The sequence below is a fragment of the Bombus pyrosoma genome, linkage group LG8 (genome assembly GCF_014825855.1).
Source record: "Bombus pyrosoma isolate SC7728 linkage group LG8, ASM1482585v1, whole genome shotgun sequence".
Classification (NCBI taxonomy): Eukaryota; Metazoa; Arthropoda; class Insecta; order Hymenoptera; family Apidae; genus Bombus; species Bombus pyrosoma.
The window spans coordinates 6,377,391-6,396,172 of record NC_057777.1 but is presented as its reverse complement, the minus strand read 5'-3'; the positions used below and the strand labels follow the sequence as shown (position 1 = coordinate 6,396,172).

The 18,782-nt window shown below is 37.1% G+C and overlaps 1 protein-coding gene across 5 annotated transcripts; it reads left to right on the top strand.

Annotated features, from left to right (window-relative positions):
- Positions 1 to 130: 130 nt before the first annotated feature.
- LOC122570440 lies at positions 131 to 18,387 on the top strand. 5 transcript variants are annotated; one of them, XM_043732757.1, is made up of 9 exons: positions 131 to 1,052; positions 1,129 to 1,490; positions 1,767 to 1,873; positions 3,311 to 3,555; positions 5,765 to 5,896; positions 11,047 to 11,149; positions 11,223 to 11,415; positions 15,366 to 15,447; positions 15,674 to 18,377. In XM_043732757.1, the coding sequence occupies exons 4-9, from the start codon at positions 3,403 to 3,405 to the stop codon at positions 15,818 to 15,820; spliced, it is 810 nt and encodes a 269-aa protein (XP_043588692.1). In that variant the 5' UTR covers positions 131 to 1,052; positions 1,129 to 1,490; positions 1,767 to 1,873; positions 3,311 to 3,402; the 3' UTR covers positions 15,821 to 18,377. The 5 variants fall into 5 exon arrangements, with proteins under 5 accessions (XP_043588692.1, XP_043588691.1, XP_043588690.1 ...); XM_043732756.1 differs by lacking the exon at positions 1,767 to 1,873 and having other exon boundaries at positions 1,129 to 1,378; positions 15,674 to 18,376; XM_043732755.1 differs by lacking the exon at positions 1,767 to 1,873 and having other exon boundaries at positions 15,674 to 18,376.
- Positions 18,388 to 18,782: the final 395 nt, after the last annotated feature.

The following is an 18,782-nucleotide window of genomic DNA, read 5'->3' as shown; positions in this document are numbered from 1 at the left end:
TATTCCGTCACTTATAACTTTTCTCAAGATTTAGAAAATCTTTATAATAAATAATTTTTCATAATACTACATATTAGTGTTTAATATACATGATGTATAAAAGCAGAGAAAGAATTACGAAATAATAATATTTCACCTTATTTCATTGCATATAGAAGTGGTTAAGATAAAAGGTCAAATTTAATATGCACAACTGTATCCATGTTCTTTTTAAATCTTTGCTAAAAGACTTTTAGAACAAGTATCATTATTTTTTTGTACTTTATTTTTCGAACTTTTCTTAATTTGAATTCTTAATTGAAGCTCATATTGCTTGCTTTTTATATCCTTAAAAATTTATACGTATGCTTGTAAATCCTTTTCTGCAAGCAGCATGACAGTAAAGTAAATACAAGAAAGACACTTTAGCAGAACAATATGCTTTGAGTGTTCGTGCGTAGTACATTTATCAAAGAGAACAGGTGATTTTGTGCAAATACTTGTATTTTAGCGATAGCTTTTTCAATCTTTTGTCGCAAAACAGTTTCAGATGATATTCCATTGTTGCATAATATGAATTACAAGAATTTATATCTGTTCTCTGAATTTACGCACTTAGATTTAAATAATCTGGGAGTTTTTTTTACAAATTATATCATCAATGGCAACAGTAAACATGGCAATCATGTAGTTAAAGAAGTATTTTTCAGCATGATAGACACTCATACGTAATAAATCGATACCATGGTAAAAGGTTAATGACATATGATAGCTATATCTAATTATGCAACGTCTGTTGAAATTTAATATCATTGAGATATGCAATATAACTTACTATCGACTAATTCTACAAATTGGACACCGCAGAATTGTACAAGTCAAAGTCAGAACTAATCTTAGCACGCAAACCTAAGTAAAAATTGACTCGATTAATACATTTAAATCAGACTAATTATATGAATGATATAATTGATAATTAAGATTTTGATAAACCGCAGAAGTTAACCTAGCAAATCCACACCCACAATTTTAGTCAATAAGTTCTCATCACATAACGCAAACTATTTTCTCGAGTAAGCACACTTTAAATATTTTTTATTCTGAACCAGTGCTCATAGGTTGCCTTTGTAATCGCTGTCTTGATGTTAGGGGTGCTTCTGTGAAACTTCACGGCCCTGGTCACGAACTAGCAGTCGAAGGTCGAGTAGTATAGTGGTAGATGGTAACGACGTGAAACGTGACGCATATAGTAACAGTGTACGTCGAGGGGGATGTACTGGTATGTGGAGTGTAGAGAATCGACGTCGGGAACCAGCACAAGGTGGCTGACTTCGTCGAAGCGACGCGACGTCAGGGTGGATTCACGGGGTGGTTGGTAGTCGCGTGCTCTCATCGTCAGGTGAACAACTTTTGTATGGATATAATCGGTTTACCAAATATTTTTCCGAGTTACTGTTACCCGTATCGGGATCTAGCCACGTCTCTGTGACACGCAAAACTTCTGCATCGTCGTGAGTATTAAAGTTAATGTTACCTTTTGCAAAATAACGGTGCACGAGCTCGTAGAACAGAAGAATGTCAGAGCTTCGGTCTGATTCTAATTGAGGGCAACGTGCACTTTATCGAATCAATGAGCGTTCCTCGAACATTTAAAGAATTATCTTGCATTTAAGGAAGATAATTGGAGACAATTACTCGAAAACTATACAAGTCATGTGATTACATAATTTACATATGTTCTCTCCATTCTCATAATAATAGAGTGTCTAAAACACTGTTTCCTATAGTTATCACAAGTAGTATATTTCTTCTTCAATAATGAAGGAATTTCTTTCCCCTTCTTTGTGGAGGAACTTGTCGCTACGTAATCTTATGCAGAATGTATTATTCAAAGGTATTTAATTTTTTAACAGTTATCTCGAATCGAATGTATGTTCTTACCGTGTTTGATTCAGGGCAGAGAGAAACGATTTTGTGGCTTATTTGAAAGTAAAATGTTTAGCATTACAGAACGCAACAATTGTATATACATTGTTAATGGTCTTAATATTGAAAAGCACGTTGCGTTGAATTCCTCGTGAATTTACTCGTCTACGTTAATTTGAAAAATTATTACGTTCTTTTAAATATGAAAATTCTCTTATTAAAAGATTCATTAGATCCGAAAAATTCTAATGTACGATGATAATCTTTCATTATAAAAATGAAATTTTCGAAGCACCTCGTAATACGATCGTTGTTTCCATATAAAATGATATTGATGGTTTTATGCAAACATATCCTGAAGTTTTTTTTCCATTTTACTCCCAGCTATTCACATTCCCCGCTCGAGTACGTTATGAAAATATTTTTATGGATAAATCGAACGTAACATTCTTTTATGTTACTCGTATTTCTATTGAATGTGTTCCAACAGGAACCAATTTTCAAAGATAAATTAAAAATTTAATTAATATATGTATATTAAAATTAACAATAGGAGGCAATGATTATATTGTGAAAATGAACTTTGCCCGTCCACTAATCGTTCTTCTCGTCGTATTTTCTGTTTCAAGCCAATCAAATTAGCGTTGTTATTACCTAAACTTTTACACCGAATACGTTTTATGCTATGTTAAAAAATGAAATAAATGAATTTTTCGTACGAGTCGCGAGATAAATTTTCATCATACAGAAATTCACTTATTGTTAGTAAAATGTTTCATCACGTAAAACATGTTTACTTGATGTTTTAATTTGAGTTGTATCGTACAAAAGTCCGGGAACTTTCATTGTAATTGAAAATTATTAAAAACATTGAAAGATCGATTGTAACATTCAGCTGGAAAAGAATAGAAATGAAAATATCGCGCCAATCAGCGAATAACTCTAGGCGTTAATATTCCTACGTAAGAGAGATTATTGTATAGCCATGCAGATTAGTATCGCGTCTTCTTTCATAGAATAATAACTTGTTGAATCAATAACAAATGATAACGGAACCAAGTGCCTTGTCATGCGGACACGATACTGTCACATTGTCTTGTTATTGTCTCTTGATATTGAATATCTGCATCTGTAATTTCCTGGATTCGTCTACTTAAAGACATTTCAAGTATTATCATTAGGAATCAATGTAATGTTATCAAGTGCGTAATTTTATCACTAATTATTTGATAGTATCTAATCAATTAATAATTACTCGACAATCAAGCAAAATCTTTTCGCGATCTTAACGATTATTACATTAGGAAAATCACAAGAGTTTTGCAAGAGTTTCAGCAAGAGATATAGGTAAAGCAAGCTCGTTCGTTCTCTAACCACTTTTGAGCAACGTCCATTTGATTTTCAGCATAACTGCTCACGTATGTAGCACGTGTTCCCTTACACGCGATGCTCGTGATTTGTTCGTCCTTTTATTAAGAGGAAGACACCGGGACCGAGATGGCGCAGGATATCCCGGAGGCGATGTACGTACCGGAAGTGGAGGAGGATGCGAGAAAGGAACGAGAACGGCGGGCTGTTGAAGAGGGAACGGCCTCGTGGAGACGACGAAAGGAGGAGTTGCAACGTCAAAAGCACCGTGAACAGCGAGAAGTATGCGTCGTAAATGACTATTATGTTAACTCGAGCACCGTTTACGTCACTGGCCTTTGCTGACCACGAGCCTCTTTGGCTTTACCAATTTCGTTTGGTGTGGTTGTCGGCGATCGGATGAAGATCAACACTGCACTTTCGTATTGGCAACAACCCTTATTTTTTCTCTTTGATGACATTTCTTCGAAAACTCGGCAATAACCGTGGAGATTTACGAGGCCGTGTAAAAGATTCTTCACGCTACAATGGGATTTCATGTGGTCACAGCCATTCAAGCCCTGTAAAATAGAAATGGGGAACAATATCGAGAATGGTAGATGGCACTTAGGCTTGTCATCATAGTTTATTGCACGAAAATAGTCGAACAGTAAAACAGTATGTTTTTGGTTCTCTCTCGGCTGTAAATTTTGCCAACAACGTTTGATACACAACTTAATGGAAATGATTTATAGCGGAACGTTTTATTAAAAGGCACTAAAATTTTCAGTAAAGTGGTTTATAGCTCGCTACGATTCAAATTTCGTTGCAATTGAAATGTTATTTCTTTTTTTACGTAGGTCGCGAATGTTAAAGCGAATCGTTGAGCGTAATTTGTATAAACCGTATCATTAGTAGCTGTGCTGTAATTACTGCGTATATTTGCCTTGGTAGTTGTAAGAAATATTTCACTAACGAGCGCAAATGTTTTCACTGGTTTTAATGGAACTCGCATGTACCTTTAGTTATTGTTGGTTGGACTACATTTTTATCCATCATTTCTAACGATATCCAATGTAAATGGATTATATTTCTTCCGCTATGATGAATCGCAAACTGTTAAACGACAACTAGGTTGACAGGCAGGAATTTCTATTACATTAAAATGGCAGACCATTATTTAGTATGATTAAAAGCAGATGAAAGTAATAACTCCTTTAGTTACGTTCTTAAATTTTATATGAATTTTAATGATATATAAAAAATGATAAAAGATACAAAATAAAAATACAAAACAAAATAGTTGCAAGGCTCAAACTTTTTTTTTTTTATAAATCTATCTAAAATTTTTTGATTTTAGTTCTAACGCATGTTTTAGAAAGATGGAATTTCTCTTTAAAAGGGTTATAAATATCCATTTTATCACAAAAACGTCAGAAATGGGTATTATCAGTGTGAGCTCGAATTTCCTTTTTACTACAGAGAACAATTTCTGGTAGGAGATACATATGTGTGTAGTGACTAGCCAGCGAAATTCAATGAAAGATTAAAATATTCACGGTTGTAAAGTGCATCCGAATTACTTATCTTTAAGTGCCAACGTTGGATTAAAAACAATTGAATATTAATAGCATGATGCAAAGGCTGTGCCAAGGAATTTTTCTCTAGATATTAATAAACAGCAGCGTTTATCTGTAGATTACAGTGATGAATCAACATGAGAATTCCAAAATCCGTGACCTGTACCTCTTGTGCGTTAAAAGGCACGTCTCATTGCGATGCTCACAGAAAGGGATTACTCGACATTCTAATGAAAATGTTTCGCTAAAACCGCTAAAACAGGAATTTAAAGCGGTTCATTTTCTTTTTTGTTTTAAATGGCATTTATTAAGGTTTAGCATTATTCAAGTTTTTTCTTATATAACTCCATAATTCTTTAAGGTAGAATTACGCGGGAAAATATTATAAAATATTACACTAAGCATTAAAGTGATCTTAACGCAAAATATTAAAGTTAGTTTAATGCTATTCCAACGGAATATATTCGGGTTTTAGATTTTCCACCTGCTAAAGTGTATTATCAAAATATTAACGTACTTGTAACCGTGTTTTGGAAAAAGTTATTATCTCATAAGATTTCACTGGAGAAATATTGATATCCACGGTAAGCTGGTGAAAAGAGAAAGTTCAGTTTCGTACAAATCTTCAGCAGATTTATAAAACCACGCTGAACGGTATTGAAGGAAACTTCGCCCTTTAAAACTGTGCGGACAATATGGACTCGATAAGCGCTCAGTAGAATCAATCTGTGTAGCGCCAGACAAGCGGAACGCGCCAGTACAGTATTCCCAACAGTGTTACCTATTTTGGATACATTTATTTTCATGTTAATTCTAATTAGTTTGCATATATGCTTTCACATTTACCTACACTTTTGCATCATTAAAATGTAGAAATTTGTAAATCAATCAATGAAGCAACAAATTAAATAACTGTTTCTTCCTTTTTGCAGCTCCGGCAAATCTTGGAGAATTATTCGCCTTGGGGTAAACCTGGTGGCGGTGCTCCTTGTGCTGCAACCCTTAGAAAGAAAAACGTTCCTCTAGAACCCCCGGAATTATCAAAGTGTCATAATTTCAGCCAGGTAAAGTTTTAAACAATTTATGTACCATTTAAATAAAAAAATATCGAACTTGGATAAAGAAATATGTCATAATTTTCACTACATTTGACATAAATTCGATCATCTCTGACTAGATAACCATTGACATTTTTTATGCGATACGTGGTTATTCCCTGCTTTTTTGCTATTTTTGCTGTCATTTTTACGTTGCTACACTGTCGATTCGCAGGCAATGGATTTCTGTCAATCAATGACATTCTCTGGTCTTGATAAAAAGGTTGTTGCATGCGCAATATCTTTCGCATAGATACTGGGATTACTAACCTAATAATTAAAAAATACATGCAAATAGTTCAAAGTATGAATGAAATTATTAATCACGAGCGTAAATATTTAAACGAGCTCTTTTTGCCGATTTTCGAGCTTTTCAATGTTCGTAATAAATTTCAATTAAGGACGAATTAAAAAACTTGCCACTCCTACCGCATCGCAGACATGGACAAAATCGCGATAATAGTGAATATATTTTCGCAAATTGGATGCTATTCATTCATTATGAGTGGCGTTAAAAACAAAAATTTGTAAATCGATTTCACGGGGAAAACACACGCGTCGAAGTTCCGATTTTTATTAATCAATCACATATTTAAATTTTATTAATTGATTTTCTACAGTCACTCAATTTTTACATTAAATTAAAGAGTTTTAATCAACCGACCGTTTGGCATTTTTGATAACGTTCATTGCTTTTTCATTAAGTATTTTAATATTAATGCATGAAATGTGCCAACAATTTGAAAGACATGAATTAATCATTCTCAATCTACAGTATTAATCATAACTAGCTTTTCAAGTAGACACGGTTAATTATCATCAGTAATTTATCCTATTATTCTCGTGATAGCGATTTTGTCGTTGCAAGTAAATATTTAATTGTACTTTTCTAATTCATTAGAACAAATGATCTCATTTTTCTTCCAGCGATATCTTACCTTTTATCCATTTAACGTGCTTTATTCCTAGTAGAGGGCTTCTCCTGATTAAAAATTAACAGAATCATACGAAACAGGCGGAAGTCAAAGTTGTTTTATCTTTAATGAAAATGGAATTCTTTTGAAATTTCTCTGTTAACTCAATCTGAATGTTATAATTCACTGTATTACCCGAAATTCTGAATGAAATTTGTTTTGCTCGCCTGAAGTAGCGTTACCATGTTATCCATACCAACAACTTACCAAAGCAAAAGCCACGCGAGAAGCCAAGGACGATGAGTTCACGAAATTCCGGGCACGAAAATCTACGAATAATATTATTCCTTGACGTGACGTTATATACAAATACAGATGGAGGAGAAAGTGGGACAGAATCGAAGATTGTTGGGAAAATTAGGGCGCCCTTGTTTGCAGAAAACAGCGAGCAATTCGCGTTGAAGAATGTCGTTCTAACCCTTATTATCCTGCCAATTACGAGAACCATTATCATCGTAAGGATGCATTCGCCGTTGCTCGATAATAACCGTGCAAATGTTTGCCTCCGATATGTTTCCAGTAACGCAACTAACCCGCGATCGTTCGTGATTGTGATTCGGGATCTAGTTCACGAAGATTATTTGCAATTCAAAGTTATGATAAAAAAAGATAGTACGCGACTGTTGTTACGTCTCACATATACTGGTCTGCTATTTTCTGTTTAAAACGTGTGATCGTGGAGTGGGTGTTTTATAGCAGTTCTCTTTATAGCCTCTTCGACTAGCAAATGACTTTGATCATTTCAAGAATACATTCAATATCATATGAAGACTGCAGAAGAAGAGTATGACAATAAGACGAGAGTACAAGAATAAGACAAATTTCCTAGTTTTCACGGGAAAGTTATTTTAAGATAAGGAATAAATTGTTTTTTTTATTTAGTTTTCGAATTCAACGTGTACCTTTTTATACTCTTCATAATTTTGAAAATATCGTTTGTCATAATGTTAAAATATCGCTTATCTTGATAATTGCCTTTAGCTTCCACAAATCTGTGTCGTACTTCATATCTTAAGCTCCATTTCCGTCAATGTTCTCTTTGATTAAAAGTCGAATAAAATCTTCGAAAATCAGTCCCATTGCGATTAATATCATGAAGGTGTCGTAATAGAGAGTGACTGATAAAAAAGATTCGTTGATGACAAGATGGTGGAAAAATTGGAAAGTGGTCTCAGCCATCGTTATCGCGGTTGTACCGATAAGATCTGGCGATATCGCCATCACCTTGATGACGGTGCCTTTCATTAACATCTCAAGCTGCCTCGTGCACGAAACCTTTCCGCTATCTCGATGGCTTATCGATCGGATCATATTGATGTTCTTTACATGCTTAACGATTGTTAGTTAACGAACCTCGAGTAGATCTTTCTTCACGATAATTCTCAATTAGTAAGATAATTTGTTTGTATAACTTCTCACAATTTTCTATTAGATCTCAGGAAATTGAGTACTATACGTACATCGAGAAACTTGTTATTGCAGAAGCTCGATGTTTCTCAGAAATCTTTTCTCCTAAACAGTAATTAGTCCTAAATAATAATAATTAACGTTTCCAATTAACGACACTTTTCGTAATCCATTAAAAGTTCAGGATATTTTCTAGTTTCTACAAAGATGAAAAGTTGGTGCAATAATAACGTAATACTATAAGCGTTTCGAAATGAGCGAAGTCCGATTGTAGTAGTTTGCGTAAGAGAAATTTCGTAATGGTCTTTCCTTGTACAGTAAACGTGAAACACCTTTTTCGTGGCAATAACGTCGATAAAGAGAGAACGTCTACATAGTCCGTTTCCGGTCAGACCGTAGACGTATCGTTCCCCGATCACGTAAAGTTAGAAACGTTTCTACCAGCTTCAGCAAGAAAGTCAATTTCTCTTGCAAGGAGACGCGAAAATTTCCTTGGAAAATTCCGACGAAAAGTAGACCGCAACGTCGCGTTGTCCCTTTGTTTTAGACATTAGTCATTCTGAATCGACTGTTGAACTTTCTTTTGGGAAATTAAATTACATGAATAAGAATCGAAAATTTGATAATGTTGCGGGATGAATTTAACACTCGAACGTTCGTATCTCCTTCGAAAAAAATTCCAGTGACATGTATCGGAAAAATCATGTGTACAAAGGTGTCTAAACGTGTAACAAGTAAATGGTCTATTAAAAGTTTATCGTAATGCTCGAGTGGTGAATTCATTTCGAATATTAGGATGCAAGGTGCAATGATTTCGAGCACGTGCTTGAATGCGAAACAGCCACCTTGTGGGTGTAGGAAACGAACCTTGGAAACTGCTTAATATGCTATGACGCCGTGTGCTTAGCTGGCACCGCTCTGGCCGTGGGGTCGACCTGGTCCGGGTGGAGTTCCTTGGAGGGATCCCAAGTTGCTGGGTGCGCGCTTCCTCGAATCTCTGGTACGCATATTCCTCGATGCGTTAGGTACTAGGACCCATCAACGATCAGCTTGTTAGTCAGGCTTTGTTTCTCGTTCTCAAATTTGCCTGTAATTAGGGACTTTGGGTTTGTGTTCTTGTAAATTTCACATTTATGTTTATTTATCCCTGATCTATTTAATTTTCATTTATAGCTAGGAATCACCTTAGCATACACGGATCGTTCACTTGTTCATAGATTCTTCTTACCTGAACGTTAAGATTTGTTGGAAATTGGCTGGAAAGTTGTACATAGGCTTTGTTCGTACACCTTCGTTCGTATCTATACACTTACATGGAGCTTGTAGATCGGGATTGCATGAGCCATTAGCAAAGGGAGATTGAATCCTTCGAACCGTACAGAGACGAGATCAAGGCGTGCTGGGTTTTCCGTCTGAATTTTTACGACTTGTGCATACGCAGGTTAAAGTCCCGTGATAGAAACGAATGCAACGACGCGTACCGTGTCGGTAGGAACGGCTGTAGGTTTTTCTATCGGGCTGGAATATCATCGTACACGGTGGGTGTTGGTAAACAGCGTTTGATGTGGAAATTAGCGCTTATATGAACATGCTTTCGAGGCACGGCGGTTGCGTTTCCGTGGAGACGCGGCTTCAATCGAGCACGCTATCCAACCCTAGTCGCCTTTCGGGCTTTCCTCTGCCTCTTAGCCTCGGCCTGGTCAACCATCCTCAAGGATGAAACTCTTAATTTTTAATTAACCGCCGTAGCATCCCCGAACGACAAACACATAACTGTGCCACGTTACTGCGTAATTGAACGATCCTCTGACCAGCTTCCACAGCCCGAAAGTTTAAACTGAAATTTATTAGCGCGTTACACTTCAGCCAAGTTTACTTCTTCCTGTACGTAAACTCGTCCTCTCGCTATCAACCTTCCTACTCCCTGTTTCTCTTCATCCTTTCCACTGGAGGTCCCTCGGCGCGTGAATCTTCCCTCACCTCTTCAAAACCGTTACGTTTTCCCTCTTTCTCGGCATGAAGCTGCTTCCGGGCATGAATTTATGGAAGGTTTTCTGTTTTTTTCTTAATAAACCACACAGCCTTACTGTAACTAACCAGCTAACTAGAATGACGTTGATGAATGAACGATGCAACCGCGTTAAGTCAAGCCTAGACTGGCTAAGCGATTACTGATTATCTGATGATAGATTTTTCTTGTCAGCTCTATTGCCCTTCCTCGTAATTTACTCTTTGATTTTCTTATTCGTTTTCAGTTGTTTGAAGAATTATCACCGTTCCCTTTAATTTTTCCTTAATTAAGGAAATTTCCCTTTAATTAAGTTTTCAACCTTCTGAGCTTCGTTCTTTTCTTTTTTCACTCGACATTGCAGATTGAACGAGCGATAGTTTCAGTGGTTAAGTCAACGCAAATCAAGATACGATTCTAATTTCAGTTTCATCGAATTTCGACGAACGATACTCAATAAATGCCGCTGTTACTTTTATCAAGATATGCATCCTAACTAGATAGCGATGGATTTAACAAGATGTAAAAAGTTGGTAGACTAGAAAAAGTTTGAAAGATTGTATCTAATGGCACTTTGTTAGAACACTGCTACCTTGCTAGATGTTAGAAGCGATGAACTCGAATCGAAGACGCGAATATCAATGAACTCCTGTCTGACTTAAGTCGATTCAATTTGCACCGCACAAGCTGCATCGGTTGCAGCGAGTCATCACGTTGAATCCTTTCAGGGCTGGACGAGCAATTCGACCATCGAAAGGCTACACAGAAGGAGTATTAATCCTTTGCCCGTCACGAATATGAACAAGTTCTTTGATGATAAAGCAGAACCAGGTAAACGGATGGAAATTCTCGGTGTCGGCGTGGGAAGGTCAGCATCCGGTTTCTAGGTCAGTCTATTTCCTAGGTATCGCTACGGATATGCAGCTAATAGAGGATTCAAAAAATCCCTACAACGAGGAAGTTCAGGTGTACGAATTGACCGGGGGTGTGGAATTGGTCCCTCTCTTAACTAGCAGACGATATTGCTCGAAATCGCAATCGCAAAACAATCGTCACGTTGCGACCGATGCCACTCGACCTGGGTACACGATAGACCCGTAAGTATTATGTTTTGGAAATGAATTTTCTAGGTACTCGTTAACGCTTTATTACATGCATCATTTTCATTTCTGATATCCGATTTTTTATACGTTTTCGTCCATTCTTAATTTCGTTATTGTACTTCAACGTTTTATTTTGTGGATCGTTTTGATTTGTGGATACGTTCCCCATTCATGATTTTTTGTTTTGTTGCTTGGTAATGAATAATTTTCAGTTTCCTCGCCAGCTGTTCAAAGTTTCATTATCGTGTCGAGTTCAATCTCGACGTGTCGAAAGACACGCCATATCAAAATGCGACGAACCATGAGCCTACAATGCAGGTCTGGTTAGCGTTGTTACGCTACTCGGAGGATGTAACTGCATTACAGCAGTAATCAACCCATTGACCCGAACTCTCTCGACCTCGACAAGTTCAGCTGACGGTTCCTCTTTAGCATCCCTCTTCCTCTCGAATGTTTGTCAACGTTACAGTCTGTCGCTCTGTATGTTCGTCAACAGTTTTGCTTGCAATATCTTCTTGCTCTTCTCTCTAATTTTCCTCTAGTTTCAAGGTGTTTCGGCAACTAAGTGTTGAAAAATCGTACGAGACGGCTGCCTCGTCGAGTATCGTCGTTTACGTCAGTCATTTCCCTTTTACTTTCTCCTTGCACTCTAAGATATTGCTTTTCTTCTCCGCCCCTCTGTGATCTTACGCTTTCCGTTTCGTATTATGACTCGATTCGTGTAATACGAAACGAGAGTAAGCGCACGACTAATTCTGCTTGAAACGCACGCTTGTTTAAAGAAAATTTACTTCTTCGTTAGAATTTGCACATCTTTGAGGGTTTTGGCGGTTTTCAGATCGATCATAAATATTTTTTATCGAAAATGTGTTTTGAATCCTCTTATATATCCGCGTTATAATTATATACCAGTATACCAGTTGTGAATTTGAAATGTCAATGACTGAGAGGATTTTCCTCTCGGGAATAATGTGTCTTGAATAATTTAATCATGATAATAACTACTTTATTGGTTCAATCAAATATCAACCGTAGAATATAAAATTATATAATAATATTTTCATAGATTCTACAATTATAGAACTACATTTGCAGAATCTAAAATTATATTCTACAGTTATTCCATAATTTTAGATTCAAGATCCATTATTCCTGAGAGGATAATTTTCTCACTCTTTGACGTTTCAGATTCATCATTGGTATATTGATGAATGTTTCTCTTCGCTGACAACATGCACGTCTATGACTTTTGGATCAGAGCAAACTTCCGTCAAAGTTTGCACATGAAATTTTGCAAAGTAGCTTTATTATGCTGTTAATTAATCGTTTTGCCATTCCGTGCTCATTGAAATAATGTAGTGAAGGGCATAGGAAATATTGTTTTATCATGACGTCGTTGTATCGATTACATATAGGAACACTGAGAGACTAATGTATAACGAGACACTTTGATAACGTTTAATGGAATTTTGTATGAAGCAGCCGTTGGCAGCGTGTTACGTTGTTTATAATATGATTGGACGTCAGCGGAACACTGTGCAATTAATCATCGTTGATTATCGACTCCTTCGTAGAAGAAAAGGTGACAGAATCGATGCGATATATTTTTCTTTACGCTCTAAAATGAACCTTTCGATAGTCGATCATTTTTAATCTATTACACCATTGTCTTCCTTTCCTTCATAAAATAACAGCGAGAAAAGAAGATATGTAGAGAAGGAAAGTTCTAGAAATGGGTGTTCTAATTCGATTCTTGCGTTCGTTAATGAAAGGACTCTTATTTCGCAGAACGATTCTTGAGAAAAGAAAAGACAGCGGAACAATGTCTCGCACTTATTTCTACTGTCAGTCCAGCGACTAAACAAAATTTGATGTTGTGCCAAAAAGACACGTTCAGCAAACCTTCCAACAGTTTCTACCTTGATCTTCTGCAACTTCTTTATAAAGTTACAAGTTTAAAACAAGTATCTCTGGAAGATAAAAAAATTCTTTTCCATTGGCTCGTTGCGTGTTTCCTTTTAATTAGTGGTTCGTGTTCCATTTCAGTTATGCAGATTCTAAATATCTGGAAAGTTGGAAGTTGCCATTTTCCAACAACTCGATAGAACTTCAATTTATTCCGGAAGTTTTCTGATCGTTATAACCTCCGTTGTTTTCGTTGGTCTACTTTCGATTTATCTTCTATTCTCTTCTTTATAACACGGAGGAAGATTTCTTCCAGTTAGTAAAAAGCCAACCCATCCCAATCGCAAGAAAGAGGGATTAGCCCTTGTAGAATAAAAATATTGCACTCTCATCGGAGTTTCTGGACTTTTATCTGCATAATGTCTCGCACGCTAGTAACTATTAAAAAGTAAATACCCTCAGCGAATCGCTGTCCGACGTAGTCTCGTACGGTAACATCGCGCTTATCTCTTCTTTGAGAGGCTGGTTAAATCTTCCGGGACAGATGGACAAGGAATTATTTCGAATTCACGCTTGAATTTTTAAAGAACGTAAACTGATTTTTATAATTTTTTATAGCACTTTATTCATTTCACGAAAACGAAGAGCAAAGTCGTTTCATTACATTTTATAAATAAATTGATAAATTGTAAATTGATCAAACTGATCAACTTTTAGCAATTTCTTAATTTACTTCTACGATTTCCAATACAAATAGTAAAGTCCAACTTGCACAGCAAATTCCAATATAAATTAACAAAATTGTTCTCGCGGTAATATCACTATTTTTTCTGCTTTTCAATTTACGAAGTCGAACAATGTGGGTTCTGAATAGTTCATATCGCATCAGTTTTACATTACTGCATGAAATTTATTTGCTCGCGAGAAAACATTGATAAAATTGCACGAAACTACGGTACTTGGATAATATTCGCGTAGAAAGTCAAGTATGGTTCACAAACAATATTGCAATAGTTTTCTGAGGGCTGTAGAAGTTTGTATTGCGGCAGGTCTCTCTCGTAAGTGGAAGCGCGGTAACAAGTAGTTGGCAAACGTGTTTGCTTCATACATTAACGTCGTAAAAAAGGCTGCTATCGTTGCGGCGACCATTGTTTTGTGGACACTTTTCTTGCTTCTTACGATTCTCTTAACGTGCTTTCACATTACATCGTGACGTTTGCCAACTTTTTCAACAACGTGACTCGATGAAAGTTTTATAGATTCCAGTGAAGTTTATCGGAGAAATAGAGAAGAGTTTTCCTTTCAACAAGAAAGCTGTTTCAAGAGCCGTTCCTTTTTCCTTGTTCGCTATTTATACTCTACTTTGTCAAAATATTAGTCTGCTTTCTGCGGTGGATTTTAAAATCCATTCCAGCGGATTAAAACTTATTTTCTTGTATTGAAAATAGCATTTAAGAGCATTTGAAAATAGCCCGTGTTCGTTTTGAAGTGAATTTCACAACACTGATATTATCGTAACTTCCCATACAAATCGTAATGAATGTTGCGGCCATTATCTGAACCAGCAAAATGAAAAGTTATCGTCGGAATATTTATATCAGCCGTTACAGGCGAAAGCCTCACCTGCGACTATTCGCAATTTCACCGCAGTTTTCAATATGTGCGAAGTGATTATAGACCACAATTTCGGCTGTTTCTGATCGAATGTTCGATCGATAACTATAATTTCCGGTTAAACATTTTGGGAAAAGATGTTGTTCACGCACGAGCGACCTTCTTTGAACATCAAAAATTCAGAACACGACCTAAAACGCGTGATTCGTTTCGACGAAACTTCGATTTGTTGCGTTACACGAGACACGTGTCCGGGATGCAGGAGCAAAACAACGCGGAGCTTTCGTGTCACATTCTTTTTCATTTGTCAAAGTTATTCGGATCAATGTGTTTGAAAAGCAAGAAGACGTAATGAAAATGACGAACGAGTCGAATAATATTGAAAATATTGAAATCTGCCAAACTTATCTGCGTCGCTTTTGTAGATTACGATCGTTGGAGGTTGAGAATCGCGAATACATCGCCGAACTCGCCGAGCAAGTGCAACAAAAACGAGAAAAGGCATTGGTAAGTGTATTGCGATCGATAATACGCCAGGCTAACTCGATTTCTAATCCACAGATGACTCGATAAAATCAAACGATAGCGTACTGCGTTAAAAAGTAATATTTCCAATTTCTGAATGAATAATAATGTATTAGCTATTTTGGGATTTCATCGAGTTTCGATTGGTAATCGCTTAATTTGACTCGATTTTACGATGTAGCTTGTAAAGGGATGATTTTTATTCCAGGAGGAACAAAAGATTGAGTTGGAAAGCTGTCGAAGACATTTCGATACCTGGAGAAAGTTGTGGGGTCGACCGGGTCACGGTGCACCCATAGATCACGCCCATCGTAACAATCTCTACAACATTCTCTACCATCCAGCTATCTATTGAATTCCTACTTGCTGCACTGTGCAAAATCAGAACTGCATCTTCCACTTTCTTTTCGTGCAATGGAGGAACTTGTACGAAATCTCTTTATGTTACGAGAAGAATTGCTACAGGGCGAGCAACTATAAAAGATAATAGGTTCGCGATTCTACAATACAATACGACGATAGAACGACGAAGTTGTAGGTTTCCTAGGAGAATAGATCTAGGAAGAATGGAATTTAGTAAGTCTTCGAGTTGATAGAGAAATGATGGGTTGTTATGAAATAGTTTGAAGCTGTTTGCAGTGAAACAAGAAGAGAATGAATCGAAAGTTGTGGATCAGCGTAACACGATGTAACTTAATAGGTGGAAGTATGGAAATGATGATAATGTGTATGATAATACGCGAAGCAGTGTATACTGCGAAATTAATTAGAGATTTTGTAGAATGGAGAATGGACCGCGGGGAATGTAGAATTAGTTAACAAGATTTTAATTGTGCTTTCGAGTTTCACACAGATTCACGTTTTTATTATTTGTCGCCGTATCTCGTTATTTTGAAAAGAAAAAAGAAACAACAAAAAAACAGCAGAAACAGCGTGTTTTAATATTTTACATGCGTATTAGGCACACGTCACCATAAATGTATATCGAACTAACTCGAATTAGCTATGTTTGCACACGTACGGGAGACGTTCTATTTTGAGTTGTTTTTTAAATATTTCGTCTGTCCATAGAAATATGGAAGAGAAATCAGTACGAGTGGTTTTCGCAAGGTAATACATGTCGAATCGAGTGAGAAGAGATGTCGGGTGAGCTATTAAATTTTATGAAAGCTCTCCAAGAGCGGGAGACGTTTGATAAGGTAGAAACGTGCTACGATTGACCACATTTCAAAGGAGCAATCTCGAGAGAACGTGACTACCCTTCAAGCCGATGATTTTTAAATTTCATGAAAGCCAAAGAATTTGGATCTATTCGTATGCGTGTGTTTGGTGCGTGTAAACGTGTTGAATGATCCAGGGATTCCAACTTCGAAGATAGTCAAAAGAAATGAATCGCTACTGTCGATACAGCTGTCCTCGAAAACCTTTATTGGTTGCTTCGGTTCACGAGCATCAAAGGACGAAAGCTAACGGGTGGGAGGAGAGAGGAAAGAGAAACAGCCGGGCTTATAAAACAGTTTGCAATATCACATGCCATGCTAAATGGTTGTGCGTTTGAACACGGCGTTCAAAGATCTCCAGTGTTCTATAATATTTCAGGAAAATACTCGATAGAGGTTCAACCTGAAATGCTCTCGTTACTTGTGTTGCATTGAAATTAAACGAAATTGCATTTAAACGATCTGGGATACATAAATACAGATATGATTAAAAAACAAATTTTCGCTTTATTTTACAAACAAGATATAAAGTGGGAGAAGTAATATCGTATAAAGTGTACCTTTCACATCCTGCAAGTTCCATATCTGTTTCCTTGTTCCTGTAAAGATGATTTCTTCCTATTTGAATATTTATTGGTAAGATATTGCACATTGCTCAAACGAAAATAGTTTAATACAAAATATATGAAAACTATTTCTTCGTTAGAAACACTGATTGTTATTAATGAAAGCACATGTAAAGTATAACGAACCTAACTAACAGTAAGAGAGTTATTCAATCCTCGAGCAAACGTCTGCAGGTTTCTCTATCGAACATCGGCTCAATAATACATTAATTAGTGGCCAATCTGAGAAAAAGGACAAAATCCGCTCGATTCTACTGGACGTCTCGAATTTAATTTGGATGTTGTTCCGACAGCGCGGTGTGCAGTTTCTATTCCTAAACGCGTACCTTTGTTCCGCCGCCGGGCATAGAACGCTAGTTTCATCCTTTCCAGGGTACGTTTTCCTCCCCCTAGAAAGCCACGGAATCCAGCGCTGTCGCGCATCTCTCTGGTTACGATCTCTCCGTCCGAGCCGCAGCCACCGCCGGCCGAAAGCTACGCTTTCCCCATTGTCTGACTATTGTATTCCGTTACCACTGTGTGTCCGTTCGTTTGTATAAGAGTGATTCATTTTCCGCGAAATATCAGTTCCTGCGCCGCATGAATTGCAACTCGCACGGCCGCGTAAAACCGCCGCGCATTGCAAACCCTTCCTCCCTTCAACACATCCACCCCTGTATTCCACCCTTTTCCTCTCGTTGTCCTCCTCTTCTATATCGTTTATTCATTTCTATCTCTTTTCGTAGAGAGCGCGCATTGTCGCGAAATTGGGTCGGTCGCTTGCCTGAAATGAGATACGCGACCAGTGTCGGTGTCGGTGAAAATTGGTCATTGCTATCTCGTTTTCTCCTACATTTCCCCCTCTCCCTTTTTTGTACCCTCTTTCTTTCGCGTCCCTGTTTGACGCGTATTTAGGGAGCGACACAGAATGGAAAAACATCGCCCTTCCTTCCGGTTAGTTGTTCGTGGAAGACTCTTTAATTTCCGGCTGAACATTCGAGGAGAGCCGAATCGCAACCACGGATCGCGTATCCCAAATGTACTTGGCATTGTACCCTTAAACAGGGATTGCAAAGCTACCGTATGAATTTGTTTTGAAAAATTAACAAAGGTTCTACAGTCCTGAAATAAAAATTCCAATGTATATTTATTTACCAGCGTTTAAATAAGTTTTATGTACATTTATATATGTAAGTTCAATAACATGAATTGGAAATTATATTTAAAAGGTTTTTTTTTATGATAATCACACAGGTAATGGTGTCGAATGCCGGATATAATTTGCCAGCTCTTCTTCCACTCGTCCCAGAAACGTCATCATTTTTCCTATGTCCTCTTCTTTCTGGGCCATACACCATCTCCTTCCATATCAGTTGGATCGTGAACGCGACATCGATAACAAGTTTGACAGTTTCGTGTATGGATACGAATACATGCTCGTATATTCTGTTCGCACGTGACGCCCTCCGCGCATAGAAAACGCACGTGTATC

Excerpts from the sequence above, each read along its gene's own strand:
- LOC122570440 (XM_043732757.1), top strand. The coding sequence starts at position 3,403 with ATGGCGCAGGATATCCCGGAGGCGATGTACGTACCGGAAGTGGAGGAG. Across the intron at positions 5,897-11,046 it reads AGTGTCATAATTTCAGCCAG|GGCTGGACGAGCAATTCGAC; the intron begins GTAAAGTTTTAA and ends GAATCCTTTCAG. Across the intron at positions 11,416-15,365 it reads CCTGGGTACACGATAGACCC|ATTACGATCGTTGGAGGTTG; the intron begins GTAAGTATTATG and ends TCGCTTTTGTAG.